Source organism: Chamaea fasciata, unplaced genomic scaffold (assembly GCF_029207755.1).
Source record: "Chamaea fasciata isolate MVZ Bird 193981 ecotype frontalis unplaced genomic scaffold, bChaFas1.0.hap1 SCAF_16, whole genome shotgun sequence".
Classification (NCBI taxonomy): Eukaryota; Metazoa; Chordata; class Aves; order Passeriformes; family Sylviidae; genus Chamaea; species Chamaea fasciata.
This window is the reverse complement of record NW_027094101.1, coordinates 10,280,350-10,304,007: the sequence shown is the minus strand read 5'-3', so window position 1 is coordinate 10,304,007 and position 23,658 is coordinate 10,280,350. Positions and strand designations below refer to the sequence as shown.

The following is a 23,658-nucleotide window of genomic DNA, read 5'->3' as shown; positions in this document are numbered from 1 at the left end:
CCTCCTCCTGTTCCCTGCCTAGTCCATCCTCATCTTCCTGCTCCTGGACCTGGACCCTACCGTGCTGGGCAAATTAGAAACAAATGACAAAATCCAGTCCACGCCACAAAGATTGTACAACTCTTGCAAGAAAAAAGTGGTCCTTGCAGGCAAAAATGTCCTAACTCGAGATCTGTAAGGCTTTGTCCTCCCAAATCCAGCGATGAAAGCTCTGCTGCATTTAAATTGGCAAAGTGACAGGAAGTAAGTAGTGAGAAATAATCCCTAGCTGGATTAGGTTTTTCCTTGAAGGAAGGGAGGCTGATACAAGGCGAGTTTGGGTCATTAGCGATGCAGGGAGATGCTCCAGCCCTGCCTAGTCCTCACTTCATTTTCCTGCTCCTGGGGGCTGTGAGGGGATAAGGACTCCAGAGCCTTCGGCACATGTGTTCATCCTTCCCCACTCCTACGAGGGGATTATTTATATCTGCACACACTTTGGAAGTGCTGGCTGCAATCCACTGGCTCCAGCAGGACTCCAGTGGTGAGGCTGGTGTGTCCCTGTGTGCTGTGCTGCTGGGGGGTGACAGCGATGCCACACGTGCCGCAGTGTCCGTGGCACGGGCCGCCTGCCTTGGTGCAATTCCCTCCCAGCTCCACTCTCCCTGCTGGATTTCCGACAGTTGAGTAGCAATAAAAATAGCAGGGGAGGAACAGCAATCCATTCTGATTAAGCCTCTTTATTCTGAGAGATGCCAGGGGAGCAGGGGTGGCCGTGTGTGGGCCAGCACCACGCACCTTCCGGTCCCGCAGCAGCTGCGTGCCCAGAGCTGGGGGTTCTGCCCACACCTGTGACGTTCCTCCAGTGCTTTTCCCCTCTTTGACTCCCCGACAGGAGGGTGCAGCCAGCTGGGGCTCAGCCTCTTCTCCCAGGGAACGAGGGGCAGGACAAGGGGAAACAGCCTCGGTTTGCACCGGGAGGGTTTAAATTGGATATTAGGGAAAATTTCTTCACTGAAAGGGTTGCCAGGTTGTAGAGCCCCAACAGCTGGAGGGATTTAGAAGCTGTGTAGATGTGGCATGTAGGATCATGGGTTCATCGTGGCCTTGGAGGAGCAGTTGAACATGAGAATCATAGAGAGCCTTTCCAAACCAAATGATTCCATGATCCTTTGATTCCCTGGGCACACAAAACAAGCAGAGGAGATGGAAAGGGATGGCACAGGACAGCAAGCGTTACAGCACTGCCCCAGGGCTCCCACAGCTGCTCCACGGCCAGCAGCTCCCCACCTTCCTGATACTGGGCTGTGTGAGGGAAGCCAAGAGAATCCTTTTCCCAAGGTCAGACACGGACCAGCCTGTCCATGGAGTGCGTCTGCACGGGATGGGTGGAAGGACGGACCGGGAACAAAGGCATCGGTGGGCAGCCCAGAAGTAATAAAAGAACAAATAGTGGAAGATTAAACCCATTCTGCAGTCAGGTCCAGCCGGACGACGCTGAGCCACGAGGAAAGGTTCAGCGCTGCTCCAGCCTGCCACAATTTAATTGATTTGATTTAAATCCTTTGAAGAAGAACTGGATAAGGAATAATGAGGCAAACAGGATTGTAATGCAAATGAAAGAGATGAAAGATGGCTTCGGGTAGACGCTCTTGAAGGTCAGCGCCCAATGCAGAGCTGCTCCTGGTCACTCAGTCCAACATTAATGAGGCTGTGTTCCCCGGGATGCTTTGATGGATGGAGGGATGGACCAGGAGGCAAGCACCGGGATGTCTGGCCTTTAATCCCCTCGCTCCGGGCAGATCATCCCTCACAGCCGCGGGGAGGGTTTTACCTGGCTGTCACAGGGAATCTGTTCCTGCTGCCCGTGTCACGCTGGGTAAGCAGACTTCCTAATCGGGTTTTTCCAGATACTCCAATGGAGGCTCGAACTTCAGAATTAATTAACTTCACTATCAAAAGCTGAGTCATTTGTCACAATGGTTTTGTCATTAGCTCCCATAATTAAGGAAAGTGTCACAAAACCAAATGTTTCACTTACACAAGCCAGGAGAGGCAAAACTCAGGAATGTTTCCAACATGCTGGGAACGGGCACGTCAGTGAGCCTGGGGAGGGGCTCATCCAGGCACCCCAAATCCCTGGGCTGGGGGCTGAGGGAACAAGCAGGGGCTGGGGCTCGGGGTGGGGGGGACACCCCCCAGGGCTGCCCAGCCTGGAGGAGATGCCGGGGTGCGCCAGCGGGTGCCAGCGGTGCCAGGGTGTGTCAGCGGTGCCAGCAGTGCCAGGGTGTGCCAGCAGTGCCAGGGCTGGCTGAGCCGGGCACTTTTCCCACCTCCAGGAGAATTGAGGTGTCCCTGCTGACCACCAGCCACACGGGGTGGGAGAGACGAGGATATTTTGCTGAAAGCTTACCTAACGCTCCCAAAGACAGGGGGAGAAGCCTTTCCCAACCCGATTCCACGCGGGCACTTCCTAGCAAAGCAGAGTTCCTGGACGGAGGAGGGCAGGGACGCGGCAGGCAGGTCTGCAGAGCCCGAGCAGACCCTGATGGTGCCGGGAGCCCCCAGAGCCCCCGGGGCACCTGCAGGCGCTGGGGGATCCCGCAGGTCCCTAGCCCCCCGGCCGCTGCCCCTGCCCAGCACTCACCGGTGCAGCCCGCTCCTGCCCACAGCCCAGCCCAGCTCCTGGGACTACAGCTGGTGCTCCGGGGCGGCGGGCAGAGCCTCCCCAGCAGCTTTGGGTGACTCGTTAGTGAGCAATTAACTGAGGGTGGAAAGAACGTGCCCCCTCCGTCCCCTCCCCACCCTCCACGTGCACCTTTCAGCCCAGCTGCACCCTCCTCTCTGGGACCTGTTTTGGGGCAGCTCCATTCACTGATCATCTCCAGCTGTGCAGGGTTTTCACCAAACCCCTGAAACGTCCCAGCATTTCCTGCTGTGCCAGGACTTGGGAGGACCCCGGCCCCCCAGGACCCCCCATACCCAGCCCGGCTTGACCCCAGAGTCCCGTGGGCAAAGGAAGCCAAGCTCTCAGGGTTTCTTTAAAATTAAATATTTTATTTTTTCATACATGCAGCAAATTGAATCAAGAGTATATGCCCATCTAAAAGGAGGTCTTCATGAGAACCGTTTGACAACACAGAGCAGGTAGTCTAGGATGTAGAAAAGTCATCAAATACTTGCAGGTGAAATCAAATTCACAAACACAAACTGTTCAACAATAAACATTTTCTCTTTTTTATTATTTTTTCTTTTTTTTTTTTTCCTCCTTGTTTTAATTGCCACTTTGAATGTGATCAGAAATAAACAGCTCGGGTGACACTTCTATGCATGGAGCCAGAGGCATGTGGTCAGCAGCCTCACCTGCTCCTGCCGCAGCAGAGCAGCCACAGCCCTGGGCACTGCAAGCAGGTTGCACCGTCCAGGTGCAATCCGAGCCCTTGGGAACAGCAGGATCCTTGTGTCCTGTGCTCAGATCCCCTCGGTTCCTCCCTGGGGTTACAGCTCTGGGCTCACAACCATCAGAGCACAGTGACTGCCCTGCGCCCACTCATCTCCCATCTGTCTGCATGGGCTGGCCACTGCACAGACTCCTGTTTATTGATTCAATGGATTAAACGGAGCCACAGCTCCTTTGGTGCTGGGTCTCCTGACGAGGCTGCCCAGAGCCCCAGCCAGGGGACACAGGCACAGCAGCAGCAGCAGCCCCCAGCCAGGCATGAGTGGAGTCACACTGGGAGCAGGGCAGGTTCTGGAGCTGCCCCAGACCAGCCAAGGGGTCAGCACAGCCCCAGGGGGACCTGTCTGATCCATGCTGTCCCTGAGAGCCTGAACCCACTTACCTGTAGCACTGGGATGTAATCCAGCCTGGGACAGTCAGGATGTGCCATCCTGTGCATGTCCTGCCTCCTCAGCCCCTCCTCTGCCCTCCCCGGGGCTCTGGGTCCCCCTCTGCCACAGGGGACCCCACTGCCAGTCCCACTGAATCCAGGTGGGACACTAGACCTGAGGACCCCTCCCCCTGCACCCTCAGCAGCTCCAGGTGTGCTCCAGGTATGGATCCCTTGGGCTTTCTCCTCTCATCTGTGGAGCACCTGGGGAGCCAGGGCTCTCCTGAGGCTCCCAGCTCTAAGCATCCTCCCAAAACTCTGCTTTCCCAATCCAACAGTGAAGATTAAATCATCAAATGACAGCAAACGGTGACTCAACCCCTGTCACTCTGCCCTTCCTTGGAGGAGTCCACACAGATCTGAATGTCTGTGCAGGGCCAGGCACATCCCACGGCACGTTCCTCCACAGAAGAAACAGGTCATCTGGAAATAAGTCTTGGAACAAGAGTTTGGCAAGCAGCAGAATGGACAGTGTCAGGAACACTCAAGGTATGGGTCCTGGGAAGAGGACCTGGCATCTGCCAAGCTCACCCCGGAGCGTGGATCTCAATCCCAAACCTGCCCCCAAAGCTGCCTGGTGCCACATCCCAGCTTCCCTGCACGTCCCCTCCAAGGCCACCCAGCTTGCTCAGGGTCCAGCAGCGCCTGCTCCATGCACAAGTGTCACCCCGACACAGACACAGAAGTTCCAAACAGAAAAGGTGTGACTGCCCCCACAGCAGCTCCTGCAGTGTGCCCACGGCCCTGGAGAGCCCCTCAGCCCTGGGGACCTTCCAGCAGCATCCTGCACAGACCTGGGAGCACCTCCAGAGCCAAAGGTACGGAAATTAAAAACATTCACCACTGAAGGAATACTAATTCTGCAGCAACAGGTTTGAAGGTCACGGTAACATGCTCTGAGGTCAGCTGCGGTCTGCAGAGGATGGAGCGATGTCTTGGGGACGTGTTGGGCTCAGGACAGCCCCCACCAGCCCCCCGAGCCCTGGGCCTCGCCTGCTGCAGAGCCCCTCGTACACCCCCTCCTGGATCTGGCACAATTTGCAGTTTTTCTGGGTTTGGTTTGGGTTCCTCCAGCCCAGGGCAGGACCCGAGGCCACGGGCTCAGCTGTCACTCCGGCAGGCACAGGACAGTGCCCGTGGCTGGGTGACAGGAGGGGACACTCATCTGGCCCCCAGCACTGGGACAGCGCCTTAGCTGCTGGCAGCCTTTAGTTCTCAAGGAATCATTAAAAAAAAAAAATCATTTCCAAAGGTAGAGTTTTGTGTTTATAAAAGATCTAAAAACTAGAGTTTCCTCGATAGAATTCCTCATGATTGCTAAAATCCCACCCATTTCCCTGGGGCCTGGAGGAATGGCTGCATCCAGCAGAACCAGTGCTGGCTCGGAAAACACACCCGGGGTTCTGCAAACCAGCCAGACTGGGCTGTGACGGGGGCGACAGGGACTGGGGGGGTGCTCACCTCGGGCTCAGCCTCTGTGAACCCAACGGTCAGCCAGGGTCACTGGCCAGCACCGAGGGCAGTGCCTGCCTGCTCCTGCCTGCCCCTGCCCACTCCTGCCTGCTCCTGCCTGCCCCTGCCCACTCCTGACTGCTCCTGCCTGCTCCTGCCCATCTCTGCCTGCTCCTGCCCATCTCTGCCTGCTCCTGCCCAATCCTGCCTGCCCCTGCCTGCTCCTGCCCACTCCTGACTGCTCCTGCCTGCCCCTGCGTGCTCCTGCCCTCCTCTCCCTGCTCCTGCCCTTTCCTGCCCACTCCTGCCTGCCCCTGCCTGCTCCTGCCCTTCTCTGCCTGCTCCTACCCCGTCCTGACTGCTCCTGCCCATCTCTCCTGTTCCTGCTCTCCTCTCCCTGCTCCTGCTCTCCTCTCCCTGTTCCTGCCCTCACCTTCCACCCCCCGTCTTCTCCTTCCTGTCCTTGCTCCCTCCTTTCTCCTCCTCCTGCCCCTGCCCTCCTGCAAGCCACGGCTCTGCCTCACAAACGGCTGCTGTAATTGTCTCTTGTCATTCAGAGTTGTTTGTTTTGTTTTGTTTTTTTTTTAAATGATGCAGAAGGTCCTGGATTACTGACTAAAACCCCCAGGAATTTGGTGGAAATCAGGTAAATCAAGATGTCTGTGAAATCCATGGGTTTGGAGCCTGGAAGAGAATAGCAGAGGGTGGAAAGTAGAAAAGTTTCCGTTATAAATAGCCCTCAGTGCAGCCCTTTGATCTTGGGCGTGTTTTCAGTTGGTAAATTGTAAACCAAGAATATAAATGTGTTTCGTTTTGGTAGAATATTAATATCCTTTACAGAGCTGTTACATCTCGACAGTGTCTGTGAAAGATTTATGCGAGTGCTGACAGAGCGTATCAAAACTGCAAACTGTTCCAGATGTTACAAAAACCCCCCACCTTTCACTTAGAAAAAGGTTTGCTCCGATTTACAAGAACTGGCATGGGAGTGGTTTGGAGTCGCAGAGGGCGGGGAGGCGGGCGGTGGAGAGCCGGGCTGACCCTACGGACAATGCATTGGAAAATAGAGGTCTAGAAGCAGATTTTTTCCACACTGATCAAATATATCCATGTCTTGAACAAAAGGCTCCTCTAAGACAAGCTCACACTCATCGCAAGCTTCAGCACAACGCTTTAAGCGATCAACCATGCTTAGCATTCCACAGCAACGCTTTGGGAGTGGCTGGGTCACTGGGATCTCAGCGTCCCGCTGCAAAAATTACAAAGACCGTAGCAATTTGGTATATTTCTGTTTTAAAAACTCTATTAGTCACCACCAACTATAGTTCCTAGAAGTTATCACTGACCGGTAACTGGCGCCCCGGACACCTCCGGCTAGGGAAACCAAGCTAGCGAGTGGCACGGACACGGAGAGGCTCCGAGGAGAAGCGGTCGGCGTGTTTGGCGGGAGGGGATGTGTGTCTGCACTGCTAATCCCGGAAGACTAGTGTCGTATGTACAGGGCGACCTGGCGTGGGACAGCGAGGGCAGGGCTGCGCCGCGACTACACGTTAATGACAAACTCGGGGTTGGTGTAGGAGAATCCAGCAAACTCGTTCTGGTCCAAGTTCATGATGAAGAGTTTGTCCGTGGGCGTGAGCTCCACCGGCTGCCGGGTGAACTCCTTGTCGAAGTTGGAAGTGTCGCGTTTGTCCTTCTGTTAAAGGGAAAGCACAGAGTTAAAGCGGGGAAGGGGAGAGAGGTGACAGCACCCAGGGGTGGCGGGGGAGCCGCGCTGTCCCAGCGCTCCACAGCCCGGCAGGAACTCACAGCCCTGTACAACAGAAGCAGCCCCGCACCGCCAGGGAGAAGAGGAGAAGAGCAGTTTAACACGCCTGAAACACACGAGTAGGACACGGAGGGACAGGTGAGAGCCGGGGGTGTCGGGGAGGGAGCGTCCCTCCCCTCCTGTTCCCTGCGGGAGAGAGCACGGAGCAGTTCTCAGCATGCAGAGCCCTCCCTGCAACCAGAGCTCGGTACTGCACAGGAGGAAGGAGCCTGGAGGAAGCAACATGCCTCGAAATGGCAGCAGCAGTCACTGCCATGTCAAAATTTGCACAAAATAATCAGCTGTAAGAGCTCTCTCTGCTTTAAGCTCGATTTTTTGAATGATGCCGTGATACGGTGTTGACCCACACTGGTTCATTGATGGAGGATGTGATTTGCTCCAGGGTTGTACAGAGAAAACACACAGCACATCAAAACCTCTGAGAAGGAAAATTCCACATATGCAACATTTTCTCCTCGCAGTTTCTTAAGAGGAACAACTTTGCAGCTACACCCAAGCCAAAAACGGGAAAGAAAAGGACGTTAGTGTCAGGATTAGAGCTGGGAACCTGCTATCAGCACTGCAGAGCCAGGCTGGGAGTGCGTGGGCTGCTCCTCTAAACGCTGCACATCAGAGAGAGCCTGGCTCGGGGCTGTCCTGCTGTGGGAGGTGACAGAGCCACGGCTGGAGGGGTGACAGAGCACTGAAGGTACAGCACAAGCACCCCAGCTCCTTCACCACAGCGACAGCAGGGACATTGGCAGCCGGGAACCAGCTCTGCTCTGCTTCATTACTAAAGCCAACAGGGACAAAAGGCTTCTCCCACCCCTCCTTCCATGGCCCTGGACAGGAGAGACCCCAACTCCCTGCTGCAGGTGACCTTCCCCTGCTGTGACACAGGTAGGACCTTGTCACAAATTCAATGCCTTGCAGAAACCTGTATTTGTTTTCCACTTTTCCCAGATTTTGCCTTTGAAGTGTGGCCCCACCAAGCCAGGTCCTCGCTGTGCTCTGCTGCACCAGGATTTCCAGCCCTGGATTAATCTACCAGCTTGAACTGAGGGAAGTAACTGTGGGGGTCCTGCACCCCACCCCGTGGCTGCCCTCCCACTGCTGTCCTGCTGAAGGACCTGGCAGGAGAGATGCTGTGTCCTCCCTGCAGCCTCTCTTGGCCCAGGGGGACACTGGGGCACCTTCATGCCTCAGGCAGGAGCATGGCCAGGACACAGAGCCAGGTGTTCCTGCCAGCCTGGACAGGCCAGGAGCCCCACAGCACAGCTGGACTGAGCCCTGGGAGAGGAGCCAGCCGTGCACCAGGACCTCTGGGGATGCCTGGAGGTTCCACTTGCTGTAGCAGACATTCCATCAGGATGGCTTTAACCTTGAGGAGGAAGATCAGGAAAAGCCAAGGATGACAGAGAAGAGGCGAGGTGGGAAGAAAACCAGGTCTGGATGGAACTCAAGGAGCCGAGAGAGAAAAGGCAGGAGAAGAGCCAGGATGGGGCTGTGCTGTCAGGCCTTGAGCACGGTGATGCCCCGGAGGGCACTGGGGGCTGCCAGCCTGTCCCTGAGCACCAGGGTCCCTCTGGGGCTCCTCTCCAGCACAGGGAAGGCAGAGGATGTGGATTTGAGGGCAGAGAGCAGGAGCAGGGAAGGGCAGACAAGGTGAAGGGGTCAGCTTCAGGTGCAGAGCTCTGCAGGCAAAGGGTGGAGCAGTCAGAATGTGAGGACAAGCCCACCTCGATGGCAGCAGGGTCCCCCAGGGCTGGGGGCCGGGTGGTCCCTGGCAGAGCAGCCGTGGCTTGGCTCGGGTTTCCCTGTGAGAAGTGGGCCCAGGCTCCTGGAGGGGTCTGAGCCGACCACAGGCTTCCTGAAGGCCACATCCATCCAAACCACCATCCATCCTACCAAGGCAGGAGCTTCTCCTGAGCAGGAATGCTGTGGGATGCTGCAAAGGGGAATGACACATCCACATGTGATGGGTGCAAGTCACCACCGTGGTCCCCAGCCCTCGGGAGTGTTCAGCCTGGGAGCTCTGGAGTGGGGAAAACTTCTTGCTGCTGCTTTTTGGCAGCAGAAAGCTCTGGGAGAGGCTGCGATGGGCCCTGGAGGGGGCTCAGGGCAGCCCACTCCCTGCACTGCCCTCTCCAGCAGCCCCCCACTCCTTAGGGCCTTGGCTGGAAGCTGAGCACAGCAAAGCACAGGCTGCTGGTGTCTTACCTTGAATTCTGCCTGAACCGGTGGCAGTTTGGGCTCTGGTAAGATGATGAACAACCAGGGAGCAGGCAGGGGACGGCTGTGTGGGTCTCATGGTGACAGGGGAGCGCAGGGGACACTCAGGGCTGGAAGCGCCTCCAGCAATGGGCGAGCTGACTCTGGGAGGTGACGAGGAGCACAGCGGGATGGCGCGGTGGTGGCACAGCGTGGTGGTGGCACGGCGTGGTGGTCACACAACGTGGTGGTCACACAGCATGGTGGTCACACAGCGTGGTGGTGGCATGGTGGGGTGGTGGCACGGCATTTCGGTGGCATGGTGTTTCGGTGGCACAGCGTGATGGTCACATGGTGTGGTGGTGGCATGGCGTTTCAGTGGCACAGCGTAGCACAGTGTGGTGGTGGCACAGTGTGGTGGTGGCACGGTGTGGTGGCCACACACCATAGCAGTCACACAGCATGGCGGTGGCATGGCATGGCAGACAGCCCGTGGCACTGTGCTCCAGGTACGGCTGCCCCGAGCAGCGTTTCTCTCCGGCCACAGGGACGGGGATCCCCCCTGTGCCGAGCTCTGGGGCTGCCAGGGCAGGAGGACACCGGGATCAGCTCCCGCCGATGCTCGGCACCTCTCGGAACAACCTTGCAGCGCCTGGTGCCGCAGAACTTGGCAGACGCAGATTCCCAAAGGCAGGAGCGAGGTTAAGAGGAACCTGTAATCCCTCTTTAGCTGAAAGTGCCAATCACTTCTCAGCGGTGCTCCTGGGAGGGCGGCAGGGATGGAAGGAAGGAAGGAAGGAAGGAAGGAAGGATGGAAGGATGGATGGATGAGTCACCGGCGCTCGCTGCCTGGCCGGGCCCTGCAGTCTCTGCCAGTGCGAGGCGATGCCGCAGTTCTGCTCTGGGCGCTGCAAGACATCCCTGAGCGGCAGCGCTCTGCCAGCCCGCGCCGTGTCCTCACCTCGGACCGTCCTTCCTGCCGGGGCCATCCGCACAAACTCCTTCCCCGGCCGTGCGGGGCAGCGTGCGCTGCTGCAGAAGGCTGCGGGCAATCGCTCCCTCCTGGATGATGCTTCCAGTACATCCCACCTCGTGTTTTGGGGACAAATGCAGAGGAAGGACGAGGCAGCATCCCCCAGCAGCCGCGGCGGCTTCCAGCCCCAGCTGTTGGAAGGAATCACCTCGCTGAACTGCAGAAACTCATTATTGCCAAACACATGCAGGTTTCTGGGGCGTGTTTTTCTCACCTTTTATTTTATAATCAGTATCAGAAAAAGAAAAAAAATAAATTGGCACATTACAAATCAAGCAGATTGATACAGTGACAGCCCACAAACATCTGCAAGGGTAAAAAAGGAAGCAGCGTGATTGTTGTCTTTTCAAGAGAAATTCACCCTTCCTGAAATGTTTCCTTTGACGCCAGAAACAAAACTCGGGCCATTTAAATACCTCGAGGCAGTTTTTAAGGATAGAAGTATCTGTTGAAACAAGTTCTTTGCACACTTCCTATCAGAACTCACAATACTGGTCAGAGTTAAATATCTCCCGTTTGGGTCAATACCGTTTTTGACACATTTAAAGCACAGGTAACAAACTCCATCAGAGGCTTTGGCATTTGAAAAGAAGAAAAAGCTTCGCTACAGAAGGGACAGTGGTGGTGTTTACCAGGGTGACCACGGATTCAAAACCAGCTCTTTCAAATTTCCCATTTACCACTGGATGTTTGCTTTGATTTAAAAAAATACTACTTTAGGAACTGCACAATCAGGAGAAGTCTTTGCCAACGGCACCTCTGCCTTCCCCAATAACTTATCCCACTGCTGGGAACAACCCAACCCATCTGTGCAGGAAGGGGAGTTGTGGTGGGGCTGGACACAGCAGGACACAGCCTAAAAGGGAGCCAGAACCAGCATCTTGGCTCTCCAGAACTTTTGGGAGGAGAGAGACTCCGGGGAATGGTTTCATTAAAAACACTTACTTGCCACTAAGGCTAAGAAGGCCTAAATATTAAAATTTCATTATTCTATTAAAACACTAGAAAAAGGAAAGAGCAGGAATTAAAGCACATGATGAAGGGATTTCTCCCAGTTGTCACCGTGTCTCCGTTTTCATTCTGTCACCCACTGAGCTGTTCCCATTTTCTATAAACAAAATGTTACAAAAGCCCATTTGCAGCAGTTCTTGCACATCACTCCCCTCCAGTGACACCCCAAATAACAAGGAAGACACTTGAATTATGGTCACTCCAGTAACGAGCTAAACAAACCCCATGGATGCAAGTTTTGCAATGGAATGTGTCACCACAACAGCGGCTGGAACCGGATGACAGATGCAGGGATGAGATCTGCACAGCAACTTAGCTCTTGGCTTGAGGCTTAAAAAACTCAGAGTTAACAAAGGAAAATCCTTCGAATTCTGACTGGTCAATGTTCCCGACGACTTCCTGGTCGGGAGGTGTTAGCACGGGTGGATGGCGGGTGAAAAACCGGTCGAAGTTTTCAGCATTGCGTCCGCACTATGAGAGGGGAGAAAAGAATGGTGGGTGGGGCAGGAAGCGTGGGATGAGGCTGCACTACCCCGGGAAAAGGTGCCAAACACACCTGGTTGGTCGGGAGGGCATGGCATGGCATGGCACGGCACAGCCAGGGCCTGGCAAAGCCCGGCTGTGCCATGGGAAGCGGCTGCAGCAGGAATGAGATGGGCTGTGATGGCTCGGGGTGGCTCCTGCCCACACACACACCTGGTACCTGCCCCCAGGCCAGTGCCCACCTGGGCATCCCCCCTTCCCCAGAGCAGGTTTCCATCATCCTGCCCTCCTCTGCACTGCTGAGGGGTTTCCTCCTGCTCGAGGAGAGGAGAGGACCCAGCCCTGGCATGTTCCAGGCCAGGTTGGACATGGCTTAGAGCACCCTGGGACAGTGGAAGGTGTCCCCGCCCTGGCAGGGTTAGCTCTGGATGGGATTTAAAGTCGCTTCCAACCCAAACCCTTCTGTGATTCCATGGTTCTGATTCCCAGGGCTGTCCCTTCCCTGCAGTCCATCAGACCACGATGGACCTCAGCCTCACGCTCCCCGGTGGTGCCGAACACCTCATTTCATTCTCTCAGCAATCCAAACAAGGGTCCTGCAGCTTCCCAGGCTGCAAACCCTGATTTAATGGAGTGACAACAGCAGCAGCTGGGATCAGCTGGGTGCCTGGTCACTGCACAACCACAGACGAGGCTCCATCCCTGCCTGTCACCCACATGTCACCTCCCCACCACTGCTCCCAGGGTTGGCCACTGTCCCTCCTGTCACCACAGGCCGCGCTCTCCAGGCTCAGTTTCCTCAGAGGAGCTGCTCAGGCAGCACCTCCCAGTCCCTCAGGCCTCTCTCCCCCTGCCCCAGGGAGGGAGAACACATGCTCCAAGCGCTGCCACGTCTTTTCCTGGGCATTTAACTTCCATTTGTTAAGTAAACAGATTTGCATTTTTAATAAACCTCAGACTAAATATAATAAAATATTAATGACAAATACATGCAGAAGTCAATGTTTCCCAGCTCCTTCCTCCGCTCAGAGGTTTCAGGGAAGACAACACGAATATCCATCAGCCTCTGATGGCCTGTTCCTTTGGCAGCCCTTGTATTCCTCATAGCACCCAGCAAGACACTTGCTCTCCTCAAACCTCCAAACAAAGCTCAAGGGGCAATGTTTGAGCTGATTTAACTCCAGCTCCAGCCCCTCCAGTGTTCTACCCTGGCGTTGGTAGGGCCACATCTTTACATTTCTAGTCTGGCTTGGTTAAGCTCCTTCTCCTGGAATCTCCTGCCCGTGCCCTGAGCTCAGCATGGGGCTGGGTCCAGCCCTGCTCCCCTGCAAACGGGAGCTGCCAGTCCCACAGAGCCCCGGAGCCGAAGGCAGGGCAGGAGGAGCCCGGCTGGGCTCTCAGGGATGGCACAGCCTGGGAAGAGGATCCCTGCAGGGCCATCCCTGGCAGGGCTCACCAGGACACCCCCAGAGCCCCCAGTCCCATTGTCATTCCCTGTTTGCTTCAGGAGACCCGGGTGCAGACAGGCAGGGCAGCCCACGTGCGGTGTCTGACAGCCCTGCCTGCCTTCTGGCTACAAAGGAACGTGCTGCCTTAGAAAAAAACCACAAAAATAAAAAAATCAAACCAGCAACCCCCTCAGAAAGATGGGAAAATTAATCCTGATGAGAGGCTGCCAGTTATTGGAATAGGAAGAACAAATATATTTTAATATGAATATTGGCAAGCAAGAATTTCTCACTATCACGCAGTGAGGTAAGAATATGTGGATGGCAAATTTGAAAAGTTACATCTATCTATGGTATTTCCTGCCCTGCTGTGTGGAATTTATGGACATTCTGTTTGGATGCAGATAAAATGGATGGGTAAAATCAATACTTTCAAGTTGAAAACTGCCTCTGAGTTTATAGAAGGCACATCCCAGCCCAGCCCTGAGGCTGGAGGAGGTGAGTTCCAGGCTCCAGGATCCTCCCTGGATGAGGGAGAGCAGGGAGGCTCCTGCTGCTCCAGGCAGCAAATGGTCACTGTCTGCACCAGCACCTTCTTTACAGCTTCCCAAATTTAAGTTCCTGGTTAATGGACACAGATGCCATATGAATTTTTATGTTTATCTAAAGCCATCTAGTGAAAAACTGTCCTCGTTTTAGTCTGATATTAATGTACAGGCATCACTCTGTCCTGACTGGAGAAAGGGGGAGGGTGGGAATTTATCTTACATAAATCCCGGTGTGTCCTGTCTAATATTTATAGCCAGCACAGAATGGCTTTTCTCCCTGAGCTGCAGAAATAAACCTGTCAGCTCCAAAGATGGCCTTGTATTTAATCACTTCCCTGCTTGATTTCCAATAGAGACAAAAGGCACAATGAAATATTTCCCATTGATCCCTGGGATGCAATCAAGGGCCATAAGAAACCGAGGCTGCTGCTGCCACCCGCCCTCGATCCCAGTGCCAAGGGAAGGGGCTGGACACCCCCAATTTCCCAGGGTTTTGTCCCCAACCAGTGCCACAATCACAATCCCACCGGCCTTGCAGGCATCTCCTGGGCAAGTCTGACCTTCCTGTGCTGCTCTGGGCCAGGAAATTGGCTCCTTGCACCCCGGGGGTCCAGGGCTCTTCTGGCAGCGGCATTTCGGGGAATTTGGGGCCACACTGAGGGTCAGGGGGGACAATGGTGCCTTTCACTCGTGTCTGGCATCCAGTGTGGGATGCTCCAGCACATCCCTTTATCCCTGCTGCTGCCAAAGGGAACACCCACTGCAAGGGCTCCTGGTGTAGGGCCATCCCTCTCCTAGGGAAAAAGCCACGTTTCTGTTTCCTAATGCACTGAAAAGTGAGGCTGAATAGTCTGGGAAATCCCAAAGTCTTTATGGGGCCCTGGGTCTCCCAGAGCAAATCCTGACTAGATTAGCAGAGATGTTCAACCTCAGCACATCCACCTGCCCGAAGTCAGCCCCTCAATCCTTAAATCCCATCTAATTAGGAAATTACTTATGCAAACATTAGAACCCCCCTTGTACAGGCTGAACTAAGGCTACAACCCCCCTGTGCAGGGATCTGCTGTTCTTACACATCCAGGTCTGTAAGTGGCATTTCAATATTAATTAACTCCAACCAGTTAGGAGGAAATTAATTTATGCAATTAAAAATTATTAGATTAAAAGCCATTTTTTAACCCCCCCATGCTGTTGTGAATAATCCTGGGCTCTGCCGTGTGATTTCGGTGCTTTCAAAATGAGACTTTTCAAATCACTAGGCTTTATGTAAAGTAAAGGAGTAATTAGATACCAAAAACAATAATTATCTCAACGAGAGACAGGGGGAGCAGGGAAGTGTAAATACACTCCCAGGGTAACTGCAGACCCAGGAAAGGAATTGTTATGCACCAGCCAGAGCAGGGAGCAGTCAAGCAGAGCCCCACGTCAGAAGCACCAAAGACAACCCAGCCCCTGATCTGTCTTGTTCCTGACTCTGTGATAAAGGTTAATCAAGCACAAAGCAACACAGGAGCTCCTGGGAATTCACTCCCAGCTCCAGGCACGGAGCAGCCCGGCCAGGCACAGGCTGCAGCCTCCTCTGGCTGCTGGTGGGAAATGATGGAGGGTTTGGGAGGGCTGAGAGGAGGCAGGCACTGAGAACCTCCCTGTGCCCCCACCCCAAACTGCACAGGGGCTACGGAATCACAGAAATGGGATTTGTGGGGTCTGTGGGAGCTGCAGGAGCAAAGGTGGCTCTGTGGGGACTGGGGGGGTGAGGAGCTGAGCCAGGAGTCAGATCAAACACAAGCTGATGATGACTCTGATAAGCTAAATGAGGCTGAAGGCAATTGGGATGGGAGCAGAGGCCCATCTGGATTGGGATGGGGCTCTGCTCCCCTTGGCTGCTGTTCCCATGGACTGGAGAGGGGGAAGGCTGGGGAAGGTGGGGGCTGACTCCCCACCCTCATTTGAATCCTTTCCCTTATTTTGAAGCTCTGGATACAGACAACTGCAGCCTGACCTTTAGAGACGCCAACTATTAAAAAAAAAAAAAATAGTCTAAAGCCAAGGTGAAGAGCCAGGCCAGCACCAACCCCCTGTGCAGCAGCACTTGGCCCTGGTGTGGCCACCTGAAGGTCACAAGCATTTGCCCACATGTCCCCTTGTCACCCCCCAAATGCTCCATGCAGTGTCCAAGCCCCATTCCCATCCCTGCTGCTCTGGCTGGCACCAAAGAAACTGCTTTTTTCCAGCACAGAGGCACTGCTGGAGAAATATCAGCTATCAGCAGGTACCTGAGTTGTCTTAATCCTCCCTAAATCCCAAATCAGCTGCTGTTAATCTCCCTGTCCTATCAAACAGGGAATTTTCCGGGCGCCAGCCGCCAGCTTAGAGTCCCCCTCCCCAGGGCTGGTGTCACAGGGATTTTTAGAGAAGGGAGGCATTTAAAACAGGACAAAATTTGAACATTTTGAAGCAGCAGAGCAGTAAGAAAGCGCTGTTGATGGAATTCAGTTGGTTTTCACTGCAAAGGACCAAACTGCAGGCTCTGCCCCTGCCCAGGCAGGCAGTCACACTGGGGACCTGCTCAGGGACAGAGGGGTGGGTGGAGGGGACACAGCAGCAGCATTGGAAAATGGACACAGAGGTGGGAAATGGCAGAAGGTATGGATTCAGGAGGCAGGGACTTCTGCAGAATAACCCCAGGGTGCCCCTTCAGTGAACCCAGGTACGGACCAGGATCCCTCCACTGCTGGAGCTCATGGGTCCTGCCTTGTACCTCAGCATCCCTGGCACAAAGGTGGGATCCCACCCCCAGACAACAAATCACGGGGTGCACAAACAGCCCCAAACACTTTCTTACTGCTGTACTTCGATATCAAAGTCACAGCTTTCCCAGCAACGCTGTTCCTACACGGCCCAGTGCCCTGAAGATTCCCTTCCCTCCCAGGGAAAGGCGAGCAGGCAGCAATCCAGCAGCCCCAAACACAGGCAGGGCAGGGCCAGCAGCCCCGGGGCAAGGGGCAGCTCTCCAGGCCAGCATCCCTGCCCCATCCCCGCCCAGCCACCACAGGAGGGTTTATTCCAGTTTGATCAGTCAGGAAAGGAGCTGTGGGGGAGAAAATCCTGCTGGAGCAGAGAGGCACAGAGACAGAGAGCAGAGCTAAAGGCACCGAGCACCCTTCACCAAAGGAACTCCCGCTCCACGCTGTCCCTGAAAGCAGAGCTTCCCCAAGCACCAAAGGGGGCCCCTCAAACCAACGGGGTGTCTGTAAAGCAGAGGAAAAGCAGACGTGCAGAAGGTGGTTATGGGAGCAGAGCTGTGGCACGGGCCACATCCCAGGGAACACGATCTTCCAAGGGGACAGGGACGTGGCACCTCCAGGATGAGCAGCACCCACCGAGGTTGGGAGAGGCCCCAGAGACTCCCTGGCAATGGGACAGTGGGGACCCAGCAGTGGGACAGTGGGGAGACCTGGCAGTGCCACAACGGGAGGACCCAGCAGTGCCACAACAGGTGCGCCCAACAGTGGGACAGTGGGGACCCAGCAGTGGGACAGCGGGGGGACCCAGCAGTGGGACAATGGGGGGACTCAGCAGTGGGACAATGGGGGGACCAGCAGTGGGACAGTGGGGACCCGGCAGACTTACAGCCTTTGGCTTGAACGGGGGCTGGATCTCCTTGCGCTCCAGCTTGTCCCAGTCGATGTAGCGGAAGAAGGCGTGCTCCTTGATGTCCCGCTCCCCCTCGGGGCCGCAGCCCAGGCGCTTGGCAGGGTGCTTGGTCATCAGCTGGGGACAGCGGGGAGCAAACAGTCACGGCCTGTTCCACTGCTCCCCAAAATGCCCCCTCTGAAGCCCCAGGGAGCTGTGTGACCCACTCCAGGACCTCAGGGTCCCATCTCCTCCAGATGCCCCTGGGGCTCCAAGGAGAGGACACTGAGGAAGAAGCTGGAGTGACTCAGGGACAGGGAAGGTTGACAGTGGCTGATGAGAGCAGGCTGTGCAGATGGCAGGTACACGAGCACATCCCCTTTCCCTCTGGGAATGACAGTGGCTTGCCAAGGAACAACTCCGGGGCGCTGGCAGGGCTCCCTCAGCAGCTGGCTGCAGCAGGGGAGCTGCCCAGTGGTCCCTTTGCTCGGCACAAACTTCTCAGCATCTGCAGAGTGAACTCTAGACCCCACTGCCCCTTTAGGATGGAATCTGCCCTCCAAAGCTTCCATCAGCCCTGGAAGCAGAACCCCCTCACCTCTGGAGCTGTGGCAGCACAGACACGAGGTGGATTTCTAATGAGAGAGTCAATTTGGAGGAAAAATTGCACGAACAGTCCATTAACGTTGTTTATCATCTAAACTTCTCCTCTTCACTGGCTCAATAAGGAAAAGGGGCCCCAGGAACTATGGGCAGCTGTACAACATTAATATCCTGGGGCAGGGTTTGGGCCGTGTTCAGAGATGAGATGAAGATTCCAGAGATTCACGAGGCATTGATAAGGATGGAGAAAATGAGCTTTGTGTCCGCAACAAAAGCACCGCTTTATTAAAAGCAGGGCAGTCCATCCTGAAGCCAGGGCTCTGCAGCAAGCCTGATTCCGTGTCCCAGGGCTGGGGGTCTGTGAGAGCCCCTGGGAGGGACAGGAGGTGCCACTGCTCCACCTGGGGAGCTGAGACACCTCCCACCCACTGCCTGGACACAGGGCAGCCCTGCCACCCTTATGGCACACAACAAACTTGCTCAGGAAAGCCGATCTTTAACAGCTGCAATAGGGCTCTGAAAGCAAGGAAAACCCTGGGGGGGAAAACGAAAACAACAACAACAACAACAACAACAACAACAACAAAACCCCCCAAAAAACAAACAAAAAACCCAAAAACCAAAAAACAAACCCCAAACCTAAAACCCTGAAAAGACAAAAAAACTTCAACAAATACAAGGTGAGAGCAGAGGCACCAACTGCTCTGTGAGCAAACAGCTCCACATCTCAGGCCTCCAGCTGTGATGGCATCTGCAGCTGCAAGAGTGATGGAGAGCGGCTTCCGTGAGGCAGTATCTCCCTGGAAAACCCATCCACAACCAGCAAGGGCCTGGCAGGCTTTGCAGGCTGGGCCAGGGATTTTCCAGCCTCTGCTCAGGGCCAGGATGTGACTGGCATCAGCATCAGCCTTGCACAGCCTGTCCTCAAGCAGGGAGCCAGGCTGGAGCCAGGCTGGAGGGCCAGGCAGGGAGGGGCCAGAGGCCAGCAAAAACAAAAGCAAGAATATTTTTCCAACTTGCTTTTCGTTAATAGTTGAGTTTCCCTTGGCATTGCAGCACACAGCCCTTTATAAAATAAAAACCCAACAAGGAATCCCAGGAAGGTGGCAGAGGTGTCCTGGCCACTGGAACACGTGTGGCAGCAGCACAGACTGCAGCCTTGGTGGGCTTTTCTCAGGCAGCAGCACCGGGGGAAACACTCCCCCAAACACGTGTAAATATTCCCAAAATACCACAGAAAAATTCCATGCCTTTGCTATCAGGCAGAGACTAGGAGGGAGCTGATAGCCACTGACCACCTGCTCTGCTCTGGCACCACCAGTCCCTTCCCCTGGGGTGGAAAAGGCCAGCACAGGATCCTGGCCCCTGGGAACCAGCCTGGGCTCAGGAGGGGCACCAGAGCCCCTGCCCATGGGCACAGCCCTGGGGTCAGAAACAAACCCCAGCTGAGGGCAGAGCAGGGCACAGCTCCATTTGACCCCTTAATTGCTGCCGACTGGCCAGTCCCCCAGCCTGGGGAATGCTCCAGGCTCCTGCCCAGCCAAGGATCCCTGACTAACCCCTGGCTCTGGGCTCTGCTGGAGCCCAGCCTTTCAGGAGCAAACACGTTCCATCTCCCAGCAGTGCAGTAGGAAGGGGGCACTGGCACCAGCACACTGGAGTGAAACTCTGGGGGAACAACAAAATGGGTTTGGAGAGGGTGGTGGTGAAATCCCTGACCCCTCACAGGTGAGGGCTGAGGTTTCTCCAGTGCCCTGCTGGGTTTGTGCCCTGCTGGCAGCCCTGCCACAGCCAACACCAACCTCATCAGGACCTAGTTCACTGAAATCCAGGGGAAAACACAAACACTTAGTTCCCAGCTCACTAAGAAGTTTTTAAATCCCACAAAGAGTTTTAATTAAACTTTCTGGTGCAGCAGTTTGGTGGTGGCAAAAAAATGCCACGAGGTTCTGAAACAACACAGAGGGAACCACCACTGAGCTACAAAAAACCACGGGAATTTATGGCGAACCAGCCCTCCCTGCCTGCCCAAACATCCTTCCGTGCAGCCCCCTGTCTCCAGAGCGAGGAGAGCCGTGGCAGCTACACCCAGCAGCCGCTGCAGCCGCAGTCCCTGCCCGCTGATTTACGGCGCCCATGTTGTGCCTGATGCAGCAGCAAACAAAGCCAGCCCTGAGCCCGGGCCCTGCTCCAGCCTCTGCTGCCCCGGGGATGCTCAGCAGCACTGAGTGTCCCTCACCCCCTGCCTGACCAGGGACACGCTGGATTTTCCCTTTACATCCCAAACAACAGCAGCAAGAGGACGGGAGATGGTGACAGCTTCGGTGGGAATCCCCCTCCAAACACCCGCCTGCTTTCTGAATTAAGGACTCGATTTCCCTGTGTCCTGCTGACTGTGGCAGGGCAGCACCCCCTCCCCGTGCCCCACTCCAGGTGAGAACACCTGCAGCAGCTTTTCCCCACGGGACAAGTGACTATTCCTCTTTAACACCAGCTGAGAATCCTGGCAACGCCAGGAAGAGGCTCTGAAATGCCGCAGTGGGAGCGGTGAGCGCAGGATGTGTCATTTGTAGATAGAAACACTATTTTGAGAGAGAGAACATTCAGATATTTTCAATATTAACTATTATAAGCAAACATTTCTTAAATTCCTACACAAACACTTATTTATAGCAGTGTGTGGCACTGGGGGGTGAGTGAGGCTCGGTCCCAAGCACACAGAACAACATCAGGACCTCGCCAGCCTTTATCCATCACATCCCAAATTAACTCAGCCTGCAATTAAGTCAGGCCTAGGCCCAGTCCATGGAGAGCCCAGCTCGCGATGTTGGGCAAGGCAGAGCTTCACTTCAAATTAGGAGATAGGATAATGAAAATGTTGCCCTGACCTCCTGGAGACACCACCAGAGCTTCAGGTTGTCCCAAAGGGCAACTTCTCACAGCTAAGTGGAAGGATGAAGGTTTTGTGTCTGATCTTATTTGGGAATCACATCCATTTTCCCTGAGCATCGTTTTTCATTTCAGGCCAAGGTTCCCAGAGCTGCGCTGTCCTCACTTGGTGGGGCACAGGGTGTCTGGGCAGGAGCCCTCCCTTCCCACCTCCCAGCCAGCACCCAGTGCCCTCCTGACCCCCCCCTGCCTGCAGGCCAGTCCCAGCTCCCTGCTGTATCTCTGCTCAGTGAAAGGGCACGGTGAGGTGCAGGTGTGATTTTAACCTGGGTTTAGTACAGACACACTCAGGAGCACAAGTTGTGGTTTTAGGGCTGGAGGGCACAGGCACCAGACCCCAACAGTGTCAGAGCCTGGTGATGCTGGGGGGCAGTGGGGTGAGCAGTGGGGTGAGCTGGGAGCCCAGGGGTGCAGGCTCTCCCTCCCCACACTCCCCCAGCCCAGCAGAGGGCCCAGCCCAGCCCTTACCCCTTTGCAGATGGCCACTGCCTCCTTGGACATGGACTTGGGGTAGGCCACGTTGTGCTCCATGATGGACTGGAAGAGCTCGTCCTCATCTTCTCCCTCAAAGGGGGCCTAGAGCAGAGCAGACACAGCTCCAGGGGCGTTCCTGGACCTCAAAGCTCCCGTGTGCTGCTGTGGTCCTTGGCCGTGGAGCCGGCCCCGGCTGTGCCACACAGTCACTTGTCACTGCAGTCCCCAGGGCTGTTCCCCCAGTGCCACCCCCAGCTCAGGGATCTCCCTGAGCCCCATCCAACATGCCAAGCGTGGCAAACCCCGCTGTGCTCACACTGCAGCGTCACCCAGCCCGGAGGAATCAATTAAAACTCAATTACCTGGCCAGCCAACATCTCATAGAGCAGGACTCCAAACGCCCACCAATCCACAGACTTCCCGTAGGGCTGGTAGGCAATGATCTGTGAACAACAGAACAGCAGCACTGCACCCCCGGCTCTCACCTGGCACCTCAGGGCACAGCCACACCGGGCTGCAGAGGGTCACAGGGACGGGGTAATGCCCTGGGACACACTTCAGCACCAAAATCCCTCTCCTGGGACACATTTCAGCACCAAAATCCCTCCCCTGAGCACACTCCCAGTCCCTCCCCTGGCTCTTCACCAGCGTCCTGGGAAATTCGGGTGTGAACAGTTCACACCATCAAGGCCTTTAAAAGGAAAGAGTACTTAAAAGGAATCCCCTGTCCTGTGCAGTCCCCCATTGCAGGTTTGGGAAGGTCACAGCCCAGCAGGTGACACGGCCCAGCTGGTGACAGCAGCTTTGTTCAGAGGGAATCACACACGGGGCTGTTGGTTCACAGGCTGTCCCTGTCACCTGGGCACGCACAGCCCTGCTTGGAACAGAAAAAGGCCCAGAAATGGGTCAAGCAAATCGCAGGACAGTTTCACCCTGAAGCCACACTGGCCTGGGCACGTTGCAGCACCCTGAAGGAGGGGCAGCAGTAGGGCCCAGGCTGGAGTGTGGCCACGGCACCACAACCACACAACCCTACTGCTGTTCCCAAATTCAGTGGGATTGTCCTCTGGGACCTACAGGCAGCAGGCTTTAATGCCTCTCCTGGGTGCCAAAGTGATTTGCATTCTAATTTCCCATTTGCTGTTTTTCTTTACAAATTACAGCAAGCAGAAGGAAATAAGAGTTAAAGTGAAAACACTTGGGCAAACACATGGAGAGCTGGTCATTTGTCCTGCTTTGAAGGAGCATTAATCACCCACAGTGACAAGCTCTGCACCAACACCACCAGTATTAATCCTGCTGGGATGAGGGATGGAACACACGTTGGATCAATGATGGGAAACCTCCCTGGGTGCAGCAAACACAATGTGCTGCAGCACACAAGTGCATTGATGTCCCAGCAAAGAGAATCTCCTTCTCTAAAACACTTAAATGAATAAATATTAACTTCATCTTTGCAAATTCAGCAGAGTGACAGGAGCTTAGAGGGATATTTTTAAGTGAAGGGAACAGACATTTGAGAATAATTACTCCTCTGAATTTCACAAGTCTGGCATTAAACTGTGCCCATACAGCACTTCATGGAAGTGTCATGTGTGACTATCACATCAGTAACAAGCACATGCAAAGTCATTTTGTGGGGATCTAGAGCTATGGATGGGGAGCCCCTCCCCATCAGACACACGGCCCCTCACTGCAAACAGTGAGCTGGAGAGATCAAAGGATTTCCACTCCACATGAAAATATTATCCACTGATAATTCCCTGTTTGGCACTGGTCATGTTGTGCTGGAAGCTTCTGTCACACACAGCGAGGGGCAGAGCTGAGCTCCTGTGTCTGTCATTTCCAGGAGCAAGGGAACAAGTGAGGAGCAACCTGCAGTGGGCCTGAGCACGCCAAGGACAGAACAGGCACAGAGCTGCCAGCAGGATGGACAGGGGAGAAACCCCCAGAGAGTGAAAACACACTGCAGGGAGAGCAGCATGAGCATGTGCTGCTCTTTGAGGTGGAAGCAGGACACAGCACAACAGGGAGGCAGATCCAGCATCCCTGCTCCCTTAGGGGGGTGTGGGGACGGGCAGTGCCGAGGGCGTGAACTTTGCAGGCTGATGGTGAATTCCTGAACGTCTCTGTT

The 23,658-nt window shown here is 55.1% G+C and overlaps 1 protein-coding gene across 2 annotated transcripts in view; it reads right to left on the bottom strand.

Annotated features, from left to right (window-relative positions):
- Positions 1-3,015: 3,015 nt before the first annotated feature.
- The window catches only part of PRKCB (protein kinase C beta), a 91,482-nt gene continuing 70,839 nt past the window's right edge, over positions 3,016-23,658 (bottom strand). The window contains exons 14-17 of one of the 2 annotated variants that reach the window (XM_066198241.1): positions 21,887-21,967; positions 21,519-21,626; positions 17,496-17,636; positions 3,016-7,017 (exon numbers count right to left, since the gene is read on the bottom strand). In XM_066198241.1, the coding sequence (XP_066054338.1) occupies positions 6,865-7,017; positions 17,496-17,636; positions 21,519-21,626; positions 21,887-21,967 (483 nt within the window). In that variant the 3' untranslated portion in view covers positions 3,016-6,864. Of the gene's footprint in view, positions 7,018-10,574; positions 11,855-17,495; positions 17,637-21,518; positions 21,627-21,886; positions 21,968-23,658 lie in introns of those variants that run through there. The other variant, XM_066198240.1, reaches the window with a different exon arrangement.